This window comes from Anser anser, assembly GCF_964211835.1.
Source record: "Anser anser genome assembly, chromosome: 6".
Lineage (NCBI taxonomy): Eukaryota > Metazoa > Chordata > Aves > Anseriformes > Anatidae > Anser > Anser anser.
Genome location: NC_139726.1, coordinates 24,481,430 through 24,504,872, shown reverse-complemented (window position 1 = coordinate 24,504,872; position 23,443 = coordinate 24,481,430). Strand labels below are relative to the sequence as shown.

The 23,443-nt window shown below is 41.2% G+C and overlaps 1 protein-coding gene across 1 annotated transcript in view; it reads left to right on the top strand.

The window, feature by feature from the left end:
• Window positions 1-23,443, top strand: part of TTN (titin) — a 243,979-nt gene that overhangs the window by 46,537 nt on the left and 173,999 nt on the right. The window contains exons 45-74 of the mRNA XM_083841011.1: window positions 7,649-7,927; window positions 9,009-9,572; window positions 10,301-10,582; window positions 10,682-10,960; window positions 11,335-11,613; window positions 11,709-11,987; window positions 12,111-12,398; window positions 12,526-12,804; window positions 12,905-13,186; window positions 13,298-13,576; window positions 13,687-13,965; window positions 14,099-14,377; window positions 14,495-14,782; window positions 14,882-15,160; window positions 15,295-15,576; window positions 15,703-15,981; window positions 16,119-16,397; window positions 16,501-16,779; window positions 16,930-17,217; window positions 17,453-17,731; window positions 17,942-18,223; window positions 18,838-19,116; window positions 19,226-19,507; window positions 20,035-20,313; window positions 20,438-20,725; window positions 20,932-21,210; window positions 21,312-21,590; window positions 21,695-21,973; window positions 22,093-22,380; window positions 22,525-22,812. Coding sequence (XP_083697137.1) covers window positions 7,649-7,927; window positions 9,009-9,572; window positions 10,301-10,582; window positions 10,682-10,960; window positions 11,335-11,613; window positions 11,709-11,987; window positions 12,111-12,398; window positions 12,526-12,804; window positions 12,905-13,186; window positions 13,298-13,576; window positions 13,687-13,965; window positions 14,099-14,377; window positions 14,495-14,782; window positions 14,882-15,160; window positions 15,295-15,576; window positions 15,703-15,981; window positions 16,119-16,397; window positions 16,501-16,779; window positions 16,930-17,217; window positions 17,453-17,731; window positions 17,942-18,223; window positions 18,838-19,116; window positions 19,226-19,507; window positions 20,035-20,313; window positions 20,438-20,725; window positions 20,932-21,210; window positions 21,312-21,590; window positions 21,695-21,973; window positions 22,093-22,380; window positions 22,525-22,812 — 8,724 coding nt within the window. The remainder of the gene's footprint in view (window positions 1-7,648; window positions 7,928-9,008; window positions 9,573-10,300; window positions 10,583-10,681; window positions 10,961-11,334; window positions 11,614-11,708; window positions 11,988-12,110; window positions 12,399-12,525; window positions 12,805-12,904; window positions 13,187-13,297; window positions 13,577-13,686; window positions 13,966-14,098; window positions 14,378-14,494; window positions 14,783-14,881; window positions 15,161-15,294; window positions 15,577-15,702; window positions 15,982-16,118; window positions 16,398-16,500; window positions 16,780-16,929; window positions 17,218-17,452; window positions 17,732-17,941; window positions 18,224-18,837; window positions 19,117-19,225; window positions 19,508-20,034; window positions 20,314-20,437; window positions 20,726-20,931; window positions 21,211-21,311; window positions 21,591-21,694; window positions 21,974-22,092; window positions 22,381-22,524; window positions 22,813-23,443) is intronic.

Sequence of the window (23,443 nt, the reverse complement as noted above, 5' to 3'; positions counted from 1 at the left end):
AGCTGCTTGCAGTGACTGAACAAGAGCAAGAGGTGGAAGGGCAGAAATATGTCGATATTAGTTTTGATGTGTTTGGAGAGCCATCCCAAGAAGAACAGATTGAGTTTAAAGCAGAGGACTCAGAGAGCTGCAGCTTTGAGTTTCAGGCCACAGAAACCCCTCCCAAATTTCTGAGGCTCATTTCTGACTACAGTACATTTGTAGGTGCCTCAGCTTGTTTCCAGTGTCTTGTGACTGGTTCCCCTTACCCGAGCGTTCATTGGTACAAGGATGAGATGTTGTTGGAAGGAGACAGGTACTGTGTGCAGGAAGAGCAGGGGGGTTCTCATAGCCTAACTATTGAAAATTTGATGCAAAGTGACAGTGGGAAGTACAAATGTATAGCTACTAACAGGGCAGGAACTGCTGAGACTTGTGCAGTGTTAACGTTATACTAAATGTCCATAACATAGAGTCTCTTCTGAAACACTAAATGTTATATACTGTCGTTCACTACAGGTAAAAATGTAACAATCATTTTAGGGGCATTGTTTTTCGTCTCTTTAGGGGTGAAATTCACTCCACATGGGCATGTTTCTATCTCATTTAAATTTACTTTCACTGTGAAATTTAAGTGAGATTTATGGTGTGCATAAGTTTTATGCACACTTTCTGTACTGAGGTGCATTTCAGATTCCTCCCAAGCTCCTTACTCATTCTTGTAAAGATAATTTAATTGACGTTCATATATATAGGAATCATTTGTATAGTGTACATATCCCTGTGTGTCTGTAGCCATGCAATTATTATTTTACATAGGCTAGAAATCACCTAAAAATGCTAAATTTACCTTTTTCTTGGAATCTAACAGTATGGAATACTGACTTAGGCTTATGGCTTACTTTTTAGTTTGGACATAATTCCATGAAAGAACTCCTTAAACTGGTATTTCCCCTTCTCACAATGTTGTGTCAGAAAATGTGAGTCTCTCTGATTCAAATCCTGTGTCTACAGTTTCTGTCATTGCAAAACTCTTACATCCATTGGTCTCACTCTGTTGACTTAATTAAAAAAATAAATCATAGGATTCCATGAGTCAAATAAAGTATTCTGTTGCAAAGAAAAGTGATACAATGGAAAGAGAATAGAAGTTTTGCTTTAGTAGAGACTGGACAGGATTTTTACTCTATTACCAAGTAATAAACATAAAAATCTATTTTGTACTGTATCTTTAAAAGTTAAAGAGAAAGGAGAGGGAGCTTAATAAATCGATGTAACTGTAAATTCATTAACATATTTTTTTTGTCCCCATATTCCAGTGTCATTCATAGGAAATACATAGTAGTAAAAAAAAGTAAGAGATTTTTTTATGCAGTATTCTTGTTTCACATTAGAACTAAATCTCTACAAATTCTTTTTTTTCCTTTCTTTTTTTTTTATTAGTAAAAGTTAGGTATGCTATGTTTCAATATGACCAGAAATAAATAGAATACATTCAATTGTTACCTCTGGCATTTTCTCAGCATAAAAGATTTTTACATTGATGTTCTCAGTTTGAGTATATATTTTTGTATTTAAAACTAATATTTAGGAGGAGGAATCAGCAGTAGCTGACATAATTAAATCAAAACTAAAGTAATCTGTCTTACATAAGCAATGATAAATTGATTAAGCAAGTATGTTAAAGGTATAAAAGTTATTAATTAATATTTATCAGAAGTTAAATAACTGTAATGCATGTGCCAGCTTTCCAGTTGCCTATATGCCAAAGTGAAACCCTAAACAACCCTTAGCAAAAATTACTTTTACTTTAATTATTTGTTTATGATGTTCATCACATTATTTACAAATTGCTGTCTGTTGCCTTGCAAACCTCTTTAAGGAGAATGGTGATTTTAAGTGTGAGAGAACTATTACTATAGTACAGCCAGCTATGTTTATGCATGTTCTTGTTTCTGAGTTTGACATATCCTCACAATGAGGTCAGTATGCCTCAAAAACTCAGTCTTTTAAGATAATCTCATCACTTACTCAGGATAGTCATTTTTGTTCAAAAGATTCACTTTGCCCAATTGTGCTGCCCAGTATAAACTCAACTTGTAGGAGAGGCAACTTCTAATGACCCAGTATGTGACTGGAGTGGTTAGGTTAATACCATTGTGTCACTTCGGTTTCTTCCCAGTCATGACCCCATAATCAATATTTAAGTATGTTGTTAATAGGTGGAGATAATTTTATTTTTTTTTTAGGTAACATTGGTAGGAAAGAGAAGTGGGAGTGTCTGACCCAACATTGTGATTGGAGTTAATTGCTTCTTCATCTGTCCATTCCGTGTGCAGATGTGTAACACTAACTGATTCATTAGGCAGCAGAGGTCCCTAGGGAAGTTGGCATGAATTGTTCTATGCTATGCATTAGCTGTGACATGAGTCTTTTAGGTACAAAGTCAATGAGGCCAGAAAGCCTTTGGTTAGGCCCTAAGCAATTATGACCTGTGTTTAATTTGCACATAAATTAACTGATTTTTTCAGTAGAAATAGGTCTGCTTCAAAGCCTTGTATCCAAACAGGTCCAAGTTCGTAATCACATCTGAAATATATGGCCAGGCATATTTATCTCTATCTGTGCAGCAGTGTTTGTGTTTTTTTGTAAGTTTAAAAGTCTGATTTTAAGTTTCATACATTGGCCAGGAGCACAGTGTTGTGCTTGTGAAGATAGAAAGCCTGACCTAAGATACAACAGTATAAATCTGGAATAATTCTAGTTTAAATAAACTTCCTCTGGGGCAATTGGTATAGCTTTAAGCTATGTTTGATCACCAACCTTCAAAATGTTTTGCTTTCAAAGGAGCTAAAAATATCACAATTTTATTGTCAGGTTTAATGTCTTCAATTTTACAAGTCATGTATCTTTAAAAAAAAAAAAGAATGAATTATGTTTGTTTGTCACCAATGTGTAAATGTTAGCATGTATGGCTAATTTGTGAAATAAATATGTAAAATATTTAAGTCCGTCGCTTCTTGTACTTTATTCATTTCACAGACATAGCTACAATATAAAATAATCTGTATTTTTTGTCATAAATATGACAAACATGAACACAAAAAAGTGCATTAATTTGTACTCCACTCCTGTATATAATGCCTTCTCATGTCTGTTATCGTAAGTTCCCTTCTGCAATTTTTATACTTTCTTATGGGCCCCATTTCAATTGATCATCCTCAAGTTCACTAGCACATTGTATTTCTGAGGAAGCTGCTCTACTGGTTTAATGAGGCTGTTAGTTAATACTAAGGGATAGATGTAATTTTCTTTTTTTTTTTCCCGAAGTGTCTCTTCTGTGCAGGTGATCACTGTACGCACTGTGTTATGTCAAGTACACTATGATGTTTGTAGAAAGATTAATAATTGCTAAAACCAATGAGAAATAATTGGGTATGGCATATTCTGTTCTTCTCCATAGCTGTGAGGACAACAGGATTTGATTTCCAAAGGTTTTATTTGCATTGTGCTTTTCCTGGATAGCTTGTTTTGTTCCTGGAAATCTCAGAATTCACTGATGTTTCTAGTGTCTAGGATCTGCAGAGGACAGACAACATGTTCTTTCCATGATGTCTGTTTCCTCACATTTCAAAATCACCATTAGAACAAAGCGGTTCATCATATAACTGTCCAAGTTCACAAAGGCAAGAAGAAAGACCTTGAAGTGCTCTAATGTATTTTTCTTGGGTCTAACAATGGTTTTAATATGCAGGATAGTGCTAGGGAGGAGTTTAAAAGCAGAAAGGAAAAGCAATGACATTAAATCAAGAATGTAAACTCATGGTTTTAGTAATAATGGTGTTGTAAGTGCAAGGGTCTACTGATTTAAAAAAAAAAAAGGGGGGGGGGCGTGGGGGGCAGGAAAAGCTGGTAAGGGAGTGGAAATATCTTGTGTTAGACAAAAAATAGAGTTGAAAGTAGTGAAGTAACTGCACCAGAAGGAAGTCTGGTGTGCTGTAAAGTTTGTCATATTTTTCCAAAACTAAATCTAACAATCTGTTTTTTCTTGGTGTTTTAAATTAAACCAGAGCCTTAGCACTGTTCTCCTGTACTTGTTTGTATGACTGCACATATAAGTATCTACAGCACATACCACTTTAATTATATTTTTGAAATGCATCAATGTTGTGCAACTGTTACTTGCAGCATACATTGAATACCACAAGAGGTTATGACTAACCCATACTGTGATGTTAGGTTTAAAGAGATGCCCATGTTGATCAAGATAGCAAGTTCATAAGTAACCTAACAGCACACTGTGTGTGGTTATTTATGGTAAGTGCATATTTAACAGAAGGAGGACCTTCTGTTCACGTTCATTGTTACCTGCTGCACAGGAGATTGTTACCTGCTGTGGAGAAAACCTCCACATATACAAAAACAGTTGCACTAACAGAGTTGTATATTACTCTTTGCTGTTTATTGCTGCCTTCAAGTGGTCACTTCAACATTCTAGTAAAACTAAACATATTTTTTTTCCCATACAGACTTCTCTAGTTCTCTTACTGTGCCTTCTGAGGAGGGAAGAAGTGAAGGCTACAGCAGCAGCCTTCAGTTGCCTGATAGAGAAAAAACACTTGAATTTGAGCCTGAAAAAACAGTTTATTCCAGCCAAACAAAGATGAAAATGGAGGAGGGGGGCAGTGCACCTGTTTTCCTCAAACAGGTCTCAGATGTTGAAGTCTGGCAGGGAGATGTAGCTAGGCTTTCTGTTACTGTTACTGGAAGTCCCACACCCAAAATCTTGTGGTTTTTCAGTGATGTCAAGTTAACCCCATCCTCAGACTGTAAGTTAGTGTTTGCTGGAAATGACCACAGTCTCATCCTCCCATATGTGGGCATGCAGGATGAGGGCAAGTACACGTGCATGGCCAGCAATGTACATGGTGAGGCTGCATGCAGTGCCCACCTCCATGTGAGGCAGCGGGTACCTGGGGCTCCTTGTTTTGCCAGGGCACCAGACAGTGTGCAGTGTGCACCAGGCTTCACCGCTGTCTTTGAGTACACCGTGGCTGGGGAGCCATGCCCTGATGTGGAATGGTTCAAGGGGACCGAGCGGCTTTTCTCTGATGCACGTCATTCTGTGTCTCACAACCCTGATGGCTCGGGCTCCCTGATGGTGTGGGAGTGCATGGAGGAGGACACTGGTCTTTACACATGCAGGGCAGTGAGCACCTTGGGTGAGGCTGCATGCTCCATTGAGCTCCTTGTGCTGCCCAAGGAACATGCCGTGTGTAGGCAGAGCCCAGCCTTGCAGCACTCTGCAGTGGCAGAAGACCAAAGCCCCCTCTCCTATGAGGAGGCCAGCGAGCTTCCCACTGTGAAAGAAGCACTCAGTCTTGAGGCCGTGAGGGAGCCCGGGGCTTTCTTCCAGCTCCAAGTAAGCCAGGTGGAGCACATGCTGCCCAAGGAGGACATCTTGCCTAGCCTGCCACCAGCCTGCCTCGCTGTGCAGAGTGTTGAAGGGATGCTGGCCCAGGCAGCCACAACACAAGAGAACAGCAGACTTCGGGCAGAGTCACTGCAAAACCTTCCTACTGGCCCCCAAGGTGCAGTGCCTGGAGCAGCAATTGAAACACAACTGCCAGGCTGCCTTGGGATTGTGGCTGCACAGATGCTCTTGCCCAAAGAGCGAGTCATCCCTGAGGAGGAGGAGCAGATGGCTGTCCTGGAGACAGAAGTTTCCCAAGCCCTTCTGCAGGTGTCAAGCACCACTGAGAGTTATGCCATAGATGGTGACCACTTAAAAGTCCTAGATGGCTTCCAGGCAATGAAAGGTGAGCTAAAGGCTGAACCCGGATTTCCTTCTGAATTGGCCTGCACTGGGAGTCAAGCTGTTCCCTTGGAGAACATTTCTGCCCTGGAAACAGCAGAGGAAGATTTTGCTGCAAGAATTTGTGAGGGACAGGCTATAAGATTTCCCTTACTGCTAGAAGAAAAACAGCCATTGGAGGAAGAACATGTTGTCAATCTTGCCAGCCCACTTAGGCAGTGTCCAAGGGTAGAGAGACAACCACGTGAAACAATGTACACTCACCAGCTCCAGGCAAGCCAAGTCCTTACCAAAGAGAGCCAGCTCACTGATCAAGTTCCCAAGAGCTGCAACCTCGACATAAAGTCCCAAATTAGAGATGCACTAAAAGCTGCAGTTGTAAGTGAGCAAAATGTCTTATTTACAGAATGGTTGGCTGATAAAGAAAGCATTGAAGTACAGACAATAAAAATCACCAAGGAACATAAACACACCTGGTGCACCTATGTTGTGACCACAGGAGGACTCACTCCCGCAGAAGTCCCAATCTCCCTGGCAGAAGTCAGCATTCAGACAGCAGACCAGAAAAAAGTCTTGAAGGAGGCTTTCTATTCTCTTATTTATGAAGAAAAACATCTCTTAACAGATGAAAAATCCAAAGCATTGCCAGTCCATCCCCATTCACTTAACTCAGGAAAATCCTGTGATGAAACCTCTGAGCTGGAGCCCCAGCAGGCTGAGAGAACTATGGAGGCAGAAATACCCCTGGAGCAGCCTTTGCATGCAAAAGTAATCAATACTGTGACTGAACACGGTCAAATCAAGGATGTAGGGGCAGCTGCATCCACTGCTGATGTAGCCTATGCAGGTGTTCCTGTTGAGAAACCCACAGAAGTACTGAAAAGGAAGGAGAAAAGGGAAGAAATATGTGAGCAAGAGGGCAAAGGGGGTCTGGAAAATAAAGGTGGGAGTCTAGAGGATGAGCTGGGCAAAGAGAATTACCCTATTATACGCAGCAAACTGGTCAACACTACTGTGGAAGAAGGGGAGACTGTCAATCTAGTGTCTGTCATAACAAATGTCAGAGAGGTGAATTGGTACTTTGAGGGTAAACTGGTGTCTTCAGGCAACAAATTCAAGTGTTTGCAGGATCAAGACACATACACACTAGTAATCAGCCAAGTGTGTGGGGACATCCACCAAGGAGAATACACATGTGAGGCACTGAATCAAGGTGGAAAAAGAGCAACAACAGCAAAAGTCACAGTTGTTAAAAGAGGTTGGATAATGGGGATAAAATTCTGCCTTTCTAATACACGGTTGTGCTAATGAAACTGCCCTACTCTGTCTATCTGGATACAGATACAATACTAATATAATCACAACACTAATGACAGGGTCCCCTTTCTCCCTGGATTTATGGTCTCCTTTTACCACATTGCAGTCTCTTACTCCTGCATCACACAAGCAAGATCAGGACAAGTTATACTGCAGTCCTGACTGCTTCATCCCATGATGAAGTTCAGCTATACTTGCCACTCTTCTCACTGCTGCATCCAGTCTTCAGAGTCATTGCACTGTTTCAGCACAATTTCTTAACCACACCACCATTTCTCACAGCTCTAAGATAGTGTGTATATGTTTATATTGCAATATTACCACATTGCTATTAAACATTAGTTTTCCAGTTTCACCACTGTGTTTTCTGATGTCATTAAGCACCATGACACTGTCTGTCCACAGTTTTTCTCCTTTACAATCACTTAATGTGGATTGCAAATAAATAATCTGTTTTGTTTCAGTTAGTCACTTCACTGTTACTTTCTAGAATGCCAGTATGCATGGCTTTGAATTACTCTCTGCTTCTGATTTCAGTTGCACCAATCCTGAGAAGAAGGCTTGAGTCTCTGGAGGTGGCCGTAAACCACGTGGCCAAGTTTACCTGTGAGGTAGAGACTGCTCCCAATGTCAGATTCCAGTGGTACAAAGCTGGCCGAGAGATATATGATGGGGACAAGTATTCCATTCACACCTCCAACTACCTTTCTACACTGGAGATTCTGAGGCCTCAGGTTGTTGACTATGGAGAGTATAGCTGTAAGGCCTCCAACCAGCATGGCAGTGTAAGCTCTACAGCCCTTTTAACGGTAACTGGTAAGTACAAAGTCAAAAGCACTTCTTCAAAAAATGTCTTGGTATATTGTAATGCTTTCTGTGGGGTACCTACAAACATTTGTGGTAGTGCTATTGATTGTCATTGTTATACATAATCCATACCTAATTTTGATAAGTACAAGCACAGAGAAGGAATAATTTTTGAAAATGCTGCTTTTAGGTGGTTTTTTTTGTACATAGTATGAAAAGTTTCAGGAGGGAAGAAAAATGGGATAAAGAGACTGGGAAGAACTATGTTGTCTATAGAATGGGATTGCTTTGTGAAAACATTCTTGAAGAGAGTTTATTGTACTTACAGACAACAAGCAAATGTGCAGTTTTAAATCTGATTTATTTGGTGTAGTAATCACTGGGCAATTACCCTACAATCTTACATTTATTCTTCAGCTATACTTGTGAGGCAGGCTGTGTGGCGATGCTTACCTAAAATCTGTGTGCCAGAGGAAACTCTGTGTGATGGGGGAATAGATCATCTTAAACAAACAAAAGACAGTTCAAAAGTATTTCATTTTAAAAAACTTTTTTTTTTTGTCTATTGATAACTATGCAATTATCTTCCTTTTTTTCTTCCTTTTTTTTTTTCTTTTAAATATCTTGTGGACCTTTGTGGGTGCATTTTTTTTTCATTCCTATTTTTCTTTTTGTGGGAAGAGTCTTTATGTAGTCTTTGCTAAGTGCCAGATGCTACAGACTAAAGAAGGATACTCAAACTGTGCAACATATGCAAACTTGTCTATCTTAAGGGAATCATGCACAAACATGTCACTCCTGGGAAAGGAAATTCTGTCTTTTGCTTTATTTTCCTTTGGCTTGTGCATTGTTCTAGAGTCAAAATGCCTTCAAGCTCTAGAGCAATATACAGACCCAAGAAGTACAAAACAAAAAGCCAAAATTCGTAATCTTTAACATCTCTTTTCTCCTTCACTGCTCTGGCCTCTTTTGCTTAAGAGTGTCTAAAAACAAACTGCCCCCTCCTGCTCTCTGTCCTTGGGAAACTTGGAGAAACAGCATAAGCTCTATTCTCCACCTCCGGATAACAATGAACCCCTTTATTTTGCAGAAGCACTTCCACCAACATTTCTTACCAGACCCGAATCTATCACCACTTTTGTGGGCAAAAGCGCCAAGTTCCTGTGTACTGTTTCGGGCACTCCAGTCATTGAAGTCGCCTGGCAGAAAGATGGCACGACCATTTCACCTTCGGACCACCACAAGATCTCCAAAGTGGAAAATAAGCATGTCTTAGAAATTTCCCTTCTCACCACCAGTGACAGAGGGGTTTATACTTGCAAAGCTTCCAACAAGTTTGGGGCTGACATTTGCCAGGCTGAAATGGTCATTATAGACAAGCCGCACTTTATTAAAGTTTTGCAGTCAGTGCAGTCAGCAGTCAATAAAAAAATACGTCTTGAATGCCAGGTAGATGAAGACAGGAAAGTAACAGTAGGATGGACAAAAGATGGAAACAAAATCCCTCCAGGCAAAGATTATAAGATTTACTTTGAAGACAAAATAGCCTCGCTTGAGATTCCTCTGGCTAAACTCAAGGATTCGGGCCATTACGTATGCACTGTCTCAAATGAGGCAGGAAGCAGCTCCTCTTCTGCCAGTGTCACAGTCCGAGGTAAGATTGTCCTAGGTACTGTTTACCTTTGCTCTTCTTCGGTTTCTGCTTTTTTCTTTTGCAGGTGAAGTCTTCTCTGGGGTGAAATCACACTGTGAAGTCTTCTGAAATCTTCCATCAGCTCCATTCACCTCTTGCTTTTTACCCAACTATCTTCCAAAGCACTGTGTATTGCTTCAATATTTCTTTTGTTAGCCACATCCAAGAGTCACTCCTGCATGTAGGGGAGAGATGGTGGGAGGGGGCAAGAGAGACCACAAGAACTGCAGCTCAGCAAATATTATGCTGATCTTTTCTAAAGTCATGTTTTGTTCTTTCACTAGGAACCAATGTCTTTAAGGCTTTGTATTTCAGACTGCTTTTCTTTCCCTCTTCTTTTTCCCCTTTTCCATTTTCTTCTTCTCTACTCGCTCTCCTGTCTTCCCTTCCCTTCCCTTCCCTTCCCTTCCCTTCCCTTCCCTTCCCTTCCCTTCCCTTCCCTTCCCTTCCCTTCCCTTCCCTTCCCTTCCCTTCCCTTCCCTTCCCTTCCCTTCCCTTCCCTTCCCTTCCCTTCCCTTCCCTTCCCTTCCCTTCCCTTCCCTTCCCTTCCCTTCCCTTCCCTTCCCTTCCCTTCCCTTCCCTTCCCTTCCCTTCCCTTCCCTTCCCTTCCCTTCCCTTCCCTTCCCTTCCCTTCCCTTCCCTTCCCTTCCCTTCCCTTCCCTTCCCTTCCGTTTTCTTCCCATTTTTAGAACCACCATCTTTTGTGAAGAAGGTCGATCCGTCTTACTTACTGACCCCAGGTGACTCTGCACGCCTTCAATGCAAAGTCAAAGGGTCTCCTGAAATCCAAGTTACTTGGTTCAAGGACAATAAGGAAATCCGTGAAACCAACACACACAAGATGTCTTTTACCAATTCTGTGGCTGTGTTAGATATTTTGGAGATGAAAGTTGATGACAGCGGAAGCTACTCATGTGAAGCTGTAAATGAGGTTGGAAGTGACAGCTGCACCACAGAAGTAGTTGTCAAAGGTCTGTTCTTCCTGCTACTTACTGCCAGTCACACTCTTGAGGAAAAAGCTTTTTTTTTTTTTTTCCTGGGCAATTAATTCTTTCTTGCTGCTTTTATAGAGCCTCCATCTTTCATCCGAACACTCGAACCAGCAGAGGTAGTGAAGGGAACGAACGCCGTTCTTCAGTGTGAGGTTGCTGGCACTGGACCATTTGAGATTAGTTGGTACAAAGACAAGAAACAGATTCGCAGTAGTAAAAAATACAGGCTGACCTCTCAGAAAGCTGTTATTTCCCTGGAGGTGTCATCATTTAATAGTGCGGATGTTGGTGAATATGAGTGTGTGATAGCTAACGAAGTTGGAAAGTGCATTTGCAGTGCAACATACATCTTGAAAGGTCAGTGGGAGAGAGAACACTCCACTTACTGCAGGGAACCTCTTATTTCTTATATTTTCTCTGAATTTCTGCGTAGCTAGGGTGGTTGGGGATGGAGGGTATCTTCTCTTAAAAAAATTGTATATATCTTAACTCTTACTTGGCATCAAACCCATTAATTTGAAGAACGTTGGGCTTAAAGAAGTATTATTCTTATGCTTAAAAGCATTACTCTTTTAGCTGAATAGTGCAGCTCTTCCCTTTTCCTGCTCTTTAGCTGAATTGTGCCATGTACTGTGTACATTGTCTCATAAAACTATCTTTTGAGCATTAGATTTCATGAAAAAGTGTCATAGCAGATGCATATTTCTTTATGTCTCTTTTCTTTGAACTAGAACCACCATCTTTCGTTAAAAAAATCGAAAATGTGACAGCTCTGGCTGGAGACAATATTACGTTACAGGCTGTGGTGAAAGGGTCAGAACCTATTTCTGTGATGTGGATGAAAGGCAAAGACATTATTCAAGATGATAACAAAGTGAGAGTGACATTTGACCATGGGCTAGCAACACTGCAAATTACTGGTGTCCAGCTGAGCTCTGGTGGTAAATACACCTGTGTAGCTGAGAACGATGCAGGAAGTCAGTCTTGCTTTGGTGAACTAGCAGTTAAAGGTCAGTGGAGGAGTGCTGCGACTTCTGCATTGTCTCCCACCTAAGAAGAGCAATTTACTTTTGTTCTTAACACTGATTGTTTAATTCTGTTGTAGAACCTGCCAAAATCATTGAAAAATCCGAAGTGATTCAGGTGACAGCAGGGGATCCAGCCATTTTGGAGTACATTGTCACAGGCACTCCAGAGTTGAAAACCAAATGGTTCAAAGATGGAAAGCCACTACCTGCCAGCAAAAAATACAGGATCAGCTTTAAAAATAACATTGCCCAGCTCAAGTTTTATGCCACCGAAATGCAGGACAGTGGAGAGTACACCTTTGAGATATCCAATGATGTGGGGACCAGCTCTTTTACTACCAGCTTTACGGTGCTAGGTCGGTACTGACCCTTGGCAAAGAGGCCTGTTATTCTGCCCTGAGCCCAGCAGAGCCAGAAGCAGAACTGTATTCTCTTTTGCTCATGTGTTGGTTTATTTATTTTTTTTTCATACCCAACAGATCGCACTCTCCCTCCCTTCTTTACCAAACCACTGAAGAATATTGACAGCATCATTAACACCTCATGCCATCTAGACTGCAAAATTTCTGGCTCTCTTCCAATGACCGTCTCTTGGTTTAAGCAGGACACTGAAATCACTTCAAGTGCCAAGTACACAATACACTTTGCAGAAGGCTCTGCATCTTTGGAAATAAAACACCTAGATGCAAGTGATGCTGGAGTTTACATTTGCAGAGCCACAAACTCTGCTGGTAGCAAGGACAGCAGTAGTACTTTGTTTATAAAAGGTTTGGCAATGTTTCAAAATTCTTGCTCTTTTTTTTATTATGATTTTCTTGTGATAATACTTTTCTTCCCCACAGTGCAAGCTGTGTGTCTTATTCTTGGCAATTGTTTCCTTTCAATGCAATCTAGAACCACCCAGCTTCATTGTAGAACCGGAGTCTCAAGATGTGCTGCCAGCATCAACTGTACGTTTCAAGGGCACATTTAAAGGCACAACACCACTGACAGTGAAATGGTTTAAAGGTGATACTGAGCTGGTGACAGGAGGAGCCTGCTATATTATGACAGAGGCACTAGCAAGTTACTTGGAGCTTTACGCAGTCAAACCAAATGACTCGGGAAAATATATCTGCAAAGTCTCCAATGTAGCTGGTTCAGTAACATGCAGTGCAAACTTGTTTGTAAAAGGTTTGCATTCTTACTCTCTTTTTAACTTTCAGCTACTGGATTGACCCAGTGGCACTTTTTGCTGCCTTGTTGATACTGAAAGCTTTTCTTAAATCCACAGAACCTGCTGCCTTCAAGGAGAAGCTAGAGCCAACTCACCTGGTCAAGAAAGGCGGATATGCTGAGCTGACCTGTAAAGTCACTGGCACTCCTGAGATTAAAATCACGTGGTTCAAGGATGACAGGGAACTGAAAGAGAGTGACAAACACAGGATGTCTTTTACAAAATCTTTGGCAATACTCCATCTTTCAGAAGTTGAGACTGAAGACAGTGGGGAATATATTTGTGAAGCCAAAAATGATGCTGGGAAAGATACTTGCAGTAGTGTTGTTACAATCAAAGGTGTGTGTGACATCCGACCACTCAACCAGTTTTTCTCTTTAAACTCAGTGCAACTTTCCAGGCTTCCAAAGTGTGATTAATGCAAATTACACTCTCTCTTTCGCACTGTAGAGTCACCTTATTTTAGCAAGGAGTTTCAATCCATGGAAGTCTTGAAGGATTCTGATGTGGTTTTGGAGTGTGAGGTGCTTGGCACACCTCCCTTTGAAGTGTTTTGGGTGAAGGATGATAAGCCTGTGCGGAGCAGTAAGAAGCACAGAATAAGCACTGAGAAATCTTTGATTAGCCTCCATATCTTCAGGTTTGATGCTTCTGATGTTGGAGAGTATCAGTGTAGAGTAACAAATGATGTTGGAAGCTGCCTCTGCAGTTCAGAGGTCACACTGAAAGGTTAGTGCAAGGTGGAGAATGCCACTAGCATGATCTTATGCTGGTGTGGGTTTCATGCCACATGGTCATGTACCAAACCTGTACTTACTTAGCCACTTTCTTCCTGCTAGAACCCCCACAGTTTTTGAAGAGGATAGAAAACATTAGCTCCCTTCGAGGAGGCACAGTCGTGTTTCAGGCTGCTGTTAAAGGCTCTTTGCCCATCACTGTATCCTGGCTGAAAGACAATGATGAAGTGATTGAAGACAATAATATCAAAATGACCTTTGTGAACAACATTGCCACTCTTCTGGTGAGGTCTATTGAACTGAAACATGATGGAAAATATTTCTGTCAAGCTAAAAATGAGGCAGGAATTCAGAGGTGCTCTGCTCTGCTGACTGTCAAAGGTTAGTCCTACACTGAGTGCTGGCAGTGATCTCAGACAGTTCTCTTGTTGTTGTTTTTTTTTTTGGTTGGTTTGGTTTGGTTTGGTTTTACAGATGCCCCTAACTCCCTTCTCTGTATCTCTGTTTAAAACAGAGCCTGCTACAATCACGGACAAGGCTGTGTCCATAGATGTGACTGAGGGAGACCCAGCAACATTGCAATGTAAATTTTCGGGAACAAAAGACATTACAGCCAAATGGTTCAAAGATGGCAAGGAACTGACTTTAGGCCCAAAATATAAGATCAGTGTTACAGATACCGTCTCAGTCCTAAAGGTGCTCCATGCGGAAAAGAAAGATAGTGGAGAGTATGTATTTGAGGTTCACAATGATGTTGGGAGCAGTAGATGTTCTGCCAGCATCAATGTCCTAGGTGTGTATGAGCTGTCTTTTAGTATTTGTTTTTACTTACGATCTCTTCTCCTGACTTTGTGTCTACTACAATCATGGTTGAATTCCATATTTTGTCTTTTTACTCTGTCTTGGATAGATCTCATTATACCACCTAAGTTCACCAAAAAGCTCAAGAAAATGGACAGCATTAAGGGGTCTTTTGTTCACCTGGAATGCATAGTGTCTGGTTCACATCCTATAAGTATCCAGTGGTACAAGGATGGCCAAGAAATAACAGCAAGTGAAAAGCACAAATACTCTTTCCATGATAACACCGCCTTTCTGGAAATCAATAAACTGGAAGGCACAGACAGTGGCTCTTACACCTGTGAAGCAACAAATAAGGCAGGAAGCAACCAATGCAGTGGGTTCTTAACAGTGAAAGGTTTGAAATTCTTCTTCTCTTGTGTTAGGTCGCTTATTCATAATTTGGGAATTCACCTATCCTTGAGTAATCCTCTTTCTTCTTTTTAACATGTTATAGAACCGCCATATTTTGTGGAAAAGCCCCAGTCCCAAGAGGTTGTGCCCCATGCTAGGGTTCAGTTCAAAGCAATGGTGAAAGGCTCTACTCCTCTGCAGATAAAGTGGTTTAAAGACAGCCAAGAGCTCCTTTCTGGAGCCAATCGCTCTGTTTGGAAGGATGACACATCTAGTGTGCTGGAGCTCTTCTCAGCAAGGATGTCTGACTCCGGGAACTACACTTGTCAGATAAGCAATGATGTGGGGACTGCCACTTGCAAAGCAGCTCTGTTTGTAAAAGGTGTGAAGCCCAGTGTTCTCATTGTTGTGTTTCTGATTTTTCTATGCAATCTGGGGGGAGGAGGTAGGAAATACTTCTATTTCCACAAACTACCATGAATATTATAAAGCCTCACTTTTTCTTCTATCTTCTAGAGCCTCCAAGGTTTGTTCAGATGCCTACTCCTGTAGTAGCTTTGCGTGAAGGACAGTCCACCACTTTTGAGTGCCAGATAGTAGGCACACCAGAGATCCATGTCGCATGGTACCTTGATGGGAATGAAGTGACTGATGGAGCTAAGTATGGCATCTCTTTCATAGATGGTCTAGCCACTTTGAAAGTCACTCAAGCCAGAGTATCGGATAGTGGTATTTATGTCTGTGAAGCCCACAATGATGCAGGTAGTGAGAGCTGCAGCATCGAGTTGAAAGTAAAAGGTTGGTCTTGAACATTTTTCACCACCCAGCTATGCCATGTAGTTGGGGTGATGGAATAAAGGAGACCTCTTCTTCCCTAATAACCATCAAGGTTACTATCTACTTTTCCCTTATTCTTCTTTGTAGAGCCTCCAACGTTTGTTCGGGAGTTGAGACCTACCGAGGTAGTAAAGGGATTGGAGGCCACACTCGAGTGTGAGGTGACTGGTACGCCTCCATTTGAGGTGAAGTGGCTGAAGAACAATAAGGAGATGTTCAGCAGCAAGAAATATGCCATCTCCACCAAAGAATCAATATTTACCCTTAATGTGACCAACTGTGATGTCTCAGATGTTGGTGAATATCAATGCATTATATCAAATGAAGGTGGGAGTTGTTCTTGTAGTACAAGGCTCAGCTTGAAAGGTCAGTCACTAAGAAACATACCCCAAACATTGTATCCCCCAGATGAAATGTAGTGACTAGGATGACCTTATATGATCTCTTTTCCCTCTTCCCTTTCCATGACTTCTCTTCTAAACAAACAAAACCTCACACCACAGAACCACCATCTTTTGTCAAGAAGCTGGAGAATGTCACTAGCGTTTTGAAAGGCACTGCATTCTTCCAGTGCGTTGTAGCAGGTGCTCAACCCTTATCTGTGTCATGGATAAAAGATGAGAAAATACTGGAAGATGATGATTACCACCATATTACCTTTGAGAACAAAGTGGCTACACTGAAACTTACCAATGTTGACCTCAGCCACAGAGGGAGATACACCTGCCAGGCAAAGAACGAGTCTGGAGTGGAGAAGTGCTTTGGTTTGCTTTTTGTGCAAGGTGTGTAGAAGTTGTGCCCCTTCAAGCTCATCCTGGATGAGTGCTTCGGAAGTCAGTCACCTCTCTGTAGCTAACAACCATTTTTATACACTTTGTACCCCAGAGCCTGCACGGATCACAGAAAAGGCTAAATCACTTAAAGTCACTGAAAGAGACCCCGTAACTTTGGAGTGTACTGTGGAGGGGACACCAGAACTCCGAATAAGATGGTACAAAGACGGCAAACAGCTTCTGCCCAGTAGATACTACACAATGAGCTTTGAAAACAATGTGGCCAGTTTCAGGATTGAACCTGTATCAAAGGAGGATAGTGGTACATACAGTTTTAAGGTTGAAAATGACTTTGGAAGTAGCACCTGTGAAGCTGTCCTGACTGTGTTAGGTTTGTATTTGGCAAATTCGTGAAGCCAGCAGGGAGGGATTAAAAACAAACTAACAAACAAAACAAAGAAACAACTAAAAATAAGAAGAGTTTCTGAAAGATAAGCAATAAGGTAACCGTTATGTTTTTGCCATGTTTTGTGTTGGGCAGATCAATCAATTCCACCCACATTTATCAAAAGGCTAACCAAAAAGGATACTGTTCTGGGATCTTCTATCAGAATGGAGTGCAAAGTCTCTGGATCACTTCCCATTACTGCAAAATGGTTTAAGGATGGAAAGGAGATAACTGACAGTGCAAAATATAGAAGCCTGTGCCATGAGAACACCATGTCACTCGAGATTGCTAATCTAGAGCTGTCAGACAGTGCAAATTACACATGCAATATCTCTAACATTGCCGGAAATGATTCTTGCAGTGCTGTCCTGACAGTGAAAGGTTTGAAACTCTTTGCTACTTTTACTGGAGATGAATGCTGGGAGAATATATTATATCTTGTGCTAACATAACACTCTTATACTTCTTAACACTAATGCTGAAAACTTGGTCTCCCTTTTCTTACTGTGGATCTTTAACCTCTTATGCATTCAGAGTCTCTGCTTGCCTCACTAACTTTCTTCATTCTTAGACATTCCTGATTTAACTGAATATTTCTTTTTCTTAAAAACTGCAGAGCCTCCAAGCTTCTTACTAAAACCTGAAAGCCAGCAAGCCATCCCAGATTCCACGGTGGAGTTTAAGGCCACGCTAAAAGGAACGCTGCCATTTACAGTAAAGTGGTTCAAAGAGGACTTAGAACTTGTATCTGGTCCAACTTGTTTCATTGGGATTGAAGGGTCAACTGTGTTCTTAACCCTCTATTCAGTGGATGCTTCTAGGAGTGGGCACTACACTTGCCATGTTTCAAATGATGTTGGCAGTGACTCTTGCACTACAATGTTGATGGTAACAGGTGTGCACACTTTCTAGCTGTTTTGCAGTCTTTTCATCTATTTGTTTTCTTTCCTTTCTAACAAGCCCACCTTAATGATCTCTGATACCCTGTCAAGTGAATTCTCTGCCCTGTGTTTGCAACCAACTCTTGTTTGTTTTGCTCTTTTCCCTCCTCTTTCCTTTCCAGTATTAATTCAGACCTTCTGACACCACTTTTCTGGTTTTTTAGAACCACCCAAGTTTGCTAAGAAGCTAGAGACGGCAAGAGTAGTCAAGCAGGGCGATTCAGCCCGACTTGAGTGCAAAGTAAGTGGTTCTCCAGAAATGAAAATAGTGTGGTTCAGAAATGACCATGAAATTATTGCCAGTGAAAAATTCCGGACCTCGTTCATCGACTCTGTGGCTGTGCTTGAAATGAATCATCTCAGTACTGATGAGAGTGGTGACTATATCTGTGAAGCTCACAATCCTGCTGGCAAGGCCAGTTGCAGCACCAAAGTCACAGTGAAAGGTCAGCTGTTCTCTTGTTCTCCAGTTACATCCTTCTTTTTTTTTTTTTTTTTTTTTTTTGGGCGTGTGTGGTTTTCTTCCTTGGAAATCCATAGGAACATGAAATTAATTCCTTATTCAGGGAATGCCTTTTTCCTCACATTCTGTTCGTTTTTTGATGACCCCTTACCCTCTCTGCCAGGGTCTGTACAAGGCAGTTGTTGTTCTTAATACAAACATGTCCTAGTCTAGGTGTTCCCCAGCTCTATGATTGCAGGGTCCAAGACAGGTAGATCTGATATACCATGAAGCCAAAATATGAAGTAAAATAACAGACCCAAACTGATCAGTGTCAGCTTTACACCCTGCATTTGAGACTACTGACAGCTAAATGGGACCTATATCCTCTCTATCAAGGGTCACCCTTCTGTTTACCTTTTATACAGAGGAGCTCAGAGCTCTGAATGCTCACCTGCCTGTTAGATCGTTTCATGATGTGTGCAGAAAATGAGGAAAATCATGTCCCGTTCAGTTAGTTTTCCCAGCAATCTTGTTGTGGAAAAGCTGATATCAGTAAACTGTTGGTCAAATACCTTCAGTCTCTTTTCTAAAAATGCTTCTTTCTTCCCTTGGTAGAACCTCCTGTCTTTAGCAGAAAGCCCTCTCCGGTAGACATGCTCCGAGGAACTGAGGTTAGCCTGGAATGTGAGATTTCAGGAACACCACCATTTGACGTTACCTGGTACAAAGACAGGAGACAAATCCGCAGTAGTAAGAAGTATAAGGTTACAGCCAAAAACTACCATACAAGCATTCGCATTCTTAACGTTGAAGCTGCAGATGTTGGTGAATATCAGTGCAAAGCTCAGAACGACGTAGGAAGTGACACTTGTTTTTGCACTGTTAAGCTGAAAGGTAAGGTATTGGCACATATGCCTTCTTTAGTGCTCCCAATGGCACTGCATTGCTCTTCTTTTACATGGATACCATAAGTATTTACTACAACTGCATGTTTCTTATCCAGAACCACCGAAATTTCTGACAAAAATAAACAGCGTGACTGTTGTGGTTGGTGAACCAGTAGAGTTACAAGCAAGAGTGGAAGGCTCACAGCCAATTTCTGTACAGTGGCTTAAAGACAAGGAGGAAGTTATTAGAGAAAGTGAAAACACAAAGATCACATTTATGGAAAATACTGCAACTTTACAACTTGTACACACAGAGACAAGCAGTGCTGGAAAATATATCTGTCAGATCAGAAATGATGCTGGAAGTCGCGAGTGCATGGCTACCTTAACTATTCTAGGTTGGTAAAAAGCATAAATTCATAAAAAGATATACATATTTTTTTTTAAGTTAGGAACTTGTTAATTTAATATCAGCTGCATGCTTTGCTTATAGCCCTGACTTCAAATAGTCAAAACAGAGAATCCTTGTGTCTCCATTAAATCTTATTTGGGTTCCTTTTTTTCCAGTTGTGTAGGGATAGTAGTGAAAAAAAAAAATACAGGCCTTTACATTATGATGGAATTCAGTTGACTGTATTCACAGTCACATCTTCTGCTCATGCCTGCTTGGAAGAGGACAGATAGGTGTATTTCACTCCTAGGAGTTCCAAAATGTTTTTACTTTATTTTGGAGAGCTTCTGAAATCTCCAGATTAGGGTGGAATAAAGGGTGGAAAAAGGAGAGCTGAAAAAATTCCCAAACCCAATGAACTGAGATATCCTTAGTATCAAATGTATAAGCCCCATCTTATAATGCAATAATACTTATAGCTAGTACTAATCAAATCCAGTTTTCACCATACATGTTACTTGTCTCTCCTTCCAGAGCCTGCAGTCATTGTAGAGAAGGCAGAACCAATGAGGGTTACTATAGGAGATGCCTGTACTTTGGAGTGCAAAGTGGCAGGCACACCAGAGCTTTCTACTGGGTGGTTTAAAGACGGCAAAGAGCTGACCAGCAGCCAAAAATACAGAATTACTTTCCTCAACAAAGTATCTACACTTAAAATTATGGATGCAGAGAAGGAAGATGGTGGATTGTACACTTTTGCAGTGCAGAACGACGTGGGCAAAAGCAGTTGCACAGCATCGGTTGATGTTTTAGGTTGGTTGGGTAGTTTGTCTTCATCTTTTATCAAAACTTTTTTTTGGCCATGTTCTCTTTTCTTCCTTCCATTCATTTACTCCTTTTCTCTCTAACAATGGATGTATTATATTTTCTTATGCAGATCGAATCATTCCTCCTTCTTTCACAAGAAAACTAAAGGAAACACCTGGTGTCCTGGGCTCCTCAGCACTGCTGGAATGCAAAGTGTCGGGTTCACCTCCTATTTCTATTGCCTGGTTCCAGAATGGACTTAAGTTAGTTAGTGGGGAAAAACATCATATCACCTTTTCGGATAACCTATGTATCTTAGAAGTGAATTCACTGAGCAACTCAGATACTGGAACTTATACCTGCAAAGCTACCAACATAGCTGGTTCAGATGAATGCAGTGCTGTATTGACCGTACAAGGTCAGTATATGATGGTCAGCAACCTCTCTGAGCTACTCTTTTCTCTTTTCCTCTTGAAATTCCCTGTGGCCTTTTGTAAGTATACTGAGGAAAATGTATTGACTAGAAAGTAAAGGCTTTGTTCTTTATCTTTGGTAGGTGTGTGGAAATGCCAGGGATACGCTGTATTAGTCTGTCTTATCTCTTCTTTTCTCTTGTGTGTTTAGAACCACCTTCTTTTGAGAGAACACCTGAACCTTTGGATGTTTTGCCAGGCACAAGCATAACTTTTACAGGTGTTATCAGAGGAACCCCTCCTTTTAAGGTGAACTGGTTTAGAGGGGCCAATGAGCTTGTGCCAGGGGACAAATGTAATATCTACTTGGAGGACTCCATTGTGGAGCTTGAGTTATTTGATGTAACTCCTCTCCAAAGTGGAGAGTACACTTGTCTAGTGACTAATGAAGCTGGCAGGGCAAATTGTACGGCACACCTTACAGTAAAAGGTTTGTAAAAATTGCATTTCTATATTTACCCTAAAATGTTGTTTCCTTCCCTCCATTTGTACTGCTGTGCTCAACATTTGTGACTTCTTACCCTCCATTAGAGCCAGCTGTCTTTGTGAAGAAACTGAGTGATCAGTATGTGGAACCTGGCAAGTCCATCATCCTGGAGGGCACTTACACAGGCAGCTTGCCCATTTCTGTGACATGGAAGAAGAATGGCCACACACTCGCTCAGTCTCAGAAGTGTAGCATCACCACCACAGAGAAATCCTGCATCCTGGAGATCCTTGACAGCACCAAAGAGGATGCAGGAGAATACACCTGCCATGTTGAAAATGAGGCAGGAAGAGATGTTTGTGAGGCTGTAGTCTCTACCCTAGGTGTGTGCTACCTTTGCTTCTTTTTTTTCTTGCCTGTTCTTTTGAGTGTATGCTTTCCAAGGCCTGGCACTATGATGAGCCTTTCTAATTTCTTCTTTTTTTAGAACCTCCATATTTTGTTACACACTTGGAACCTCTTGAGGTGTCGGTTGGGGATTATACAACATTGCAATGCCACATTGCTGGAACACCAGAAATTACTGTGTCTTGGTACAAAGGTGATACAAAACTAAGGTCTACTCCTGAGTACAAAGTGTTCTTTAAAGACAACATTGCTACACTCATTTTCAACAAAGTGGTTAGCAATGACAGCGGCGAGTATATCTGCAAGGCAGAAAACAGTGTAGGAACTGCATCTACAAAGGCTCTCTTAACAGTTCAAGGTGATGATTTATATTTACTTGTTGCAAATTCTTCTTTACAGTACTTTTTCTCTTGAAAAAATATATTAAAAAAAAAAAGCTTCCTGGTGCATATTTATCCTTTACTTGCTTTCTTCCAGAGCGCAAACGACCACCTTCCTTTGCAAGAAAATTAAAGGACATTGAACACCCTGCTGGCTTACCCCTAAAATTTATGTGTCGACTCAATGGCTCAGAGCCCATTACTGTGACTTGGCATAAAGATGGTGTGCTGCTAAGCGATGACCACAATGTGCACACATCCTTTGTAGATAATGTAGCAGTGCTACAACTGGCACGAACTGAGATGAATCACACTGGACAGTACACCTGCACAGCCACCAATGCTGTGGGCACTGCCACCTCAAGTGCTAGGCTCACAGTGGCAGGTGTGTTGGCTTACAGAACTTTTGCCCAGATCTTAGGCACCCCCATCCCTTTTTATGTGTGCAATGGTATTTGTATGTTGGATTAACTAGCTTTTTTTTTTTTTTATGAGATACGAGTATTATTTTGTTTTCTTGTGTTTCTAGAACCCAAGCAGGCACCTATCTTTGATACCAAACCAGAATCTATTGATGTGCCTTTGGGAGAAAGTGCTGACCTTGAATGCCGTGTTACTGGAGCCCAGCCAATACACATCACCTGGTCCAAGGATGGTCGGGAGATACGAACTGGAGGAAATTACAATATTACATTTGTAGCTAACACAGCTCACCTTCGAGTGCTCAGAGTGGGTAAAGGAGACTCTGGCCAATATACTTGCCAAGCTAGTAATGAAGCTGGGAAAGACTTTTGCTCAGCCCAACTCAGTGTCAAAGGTATTGAGATTAAGTCACCTTCATTTGTTGTTTTTCTTTCTCTTGGATATAAAAGGTCTCTTTGTTACTGAGCTTCATCTTCCACCCATTCCAGCTTGGACATATACAGAAAGTAGCTTATCAAAAAGCAGACATACCATGAGGTAACTCTCTGCTTTTATAATACTGCATGACAGTAGAAGCCTTGTGTACCTGCAAAATCTCCAAGGGGACAGGTCTTCTTGCTAAGCTGTTTGTTGGTATGGATAAATGCACACAACACTTCCCTGCTTTTTACTTTATCATTAGTGCTTAAACTACAATTGCATGGGTATTCATACATATCATTACTATATGGAACAAGAGTAATAGGGTAAATACAATTACTTTGCATTTGTAGACCAGCATTGGTGTCTCTTTCAACTTTTCTGAATGTTTCAGTTGGAGTAATGAATTGCTGATTTAATCTAGGCTCTAAATCATTTAAGTTCTTCAAGTAGAAATACACTTTAAAGATGTGCAAGCAAGTGAAACTGTACATACCATGTTTCTGCTGCTCCTGGGGTAAGAACTTGGGGGTGATGGGATTGTTGATGCTTTCATGTTGGCTTGGGGACATTTTTGCCCCCCAAAGGAAACTGCAAAAAAAGTC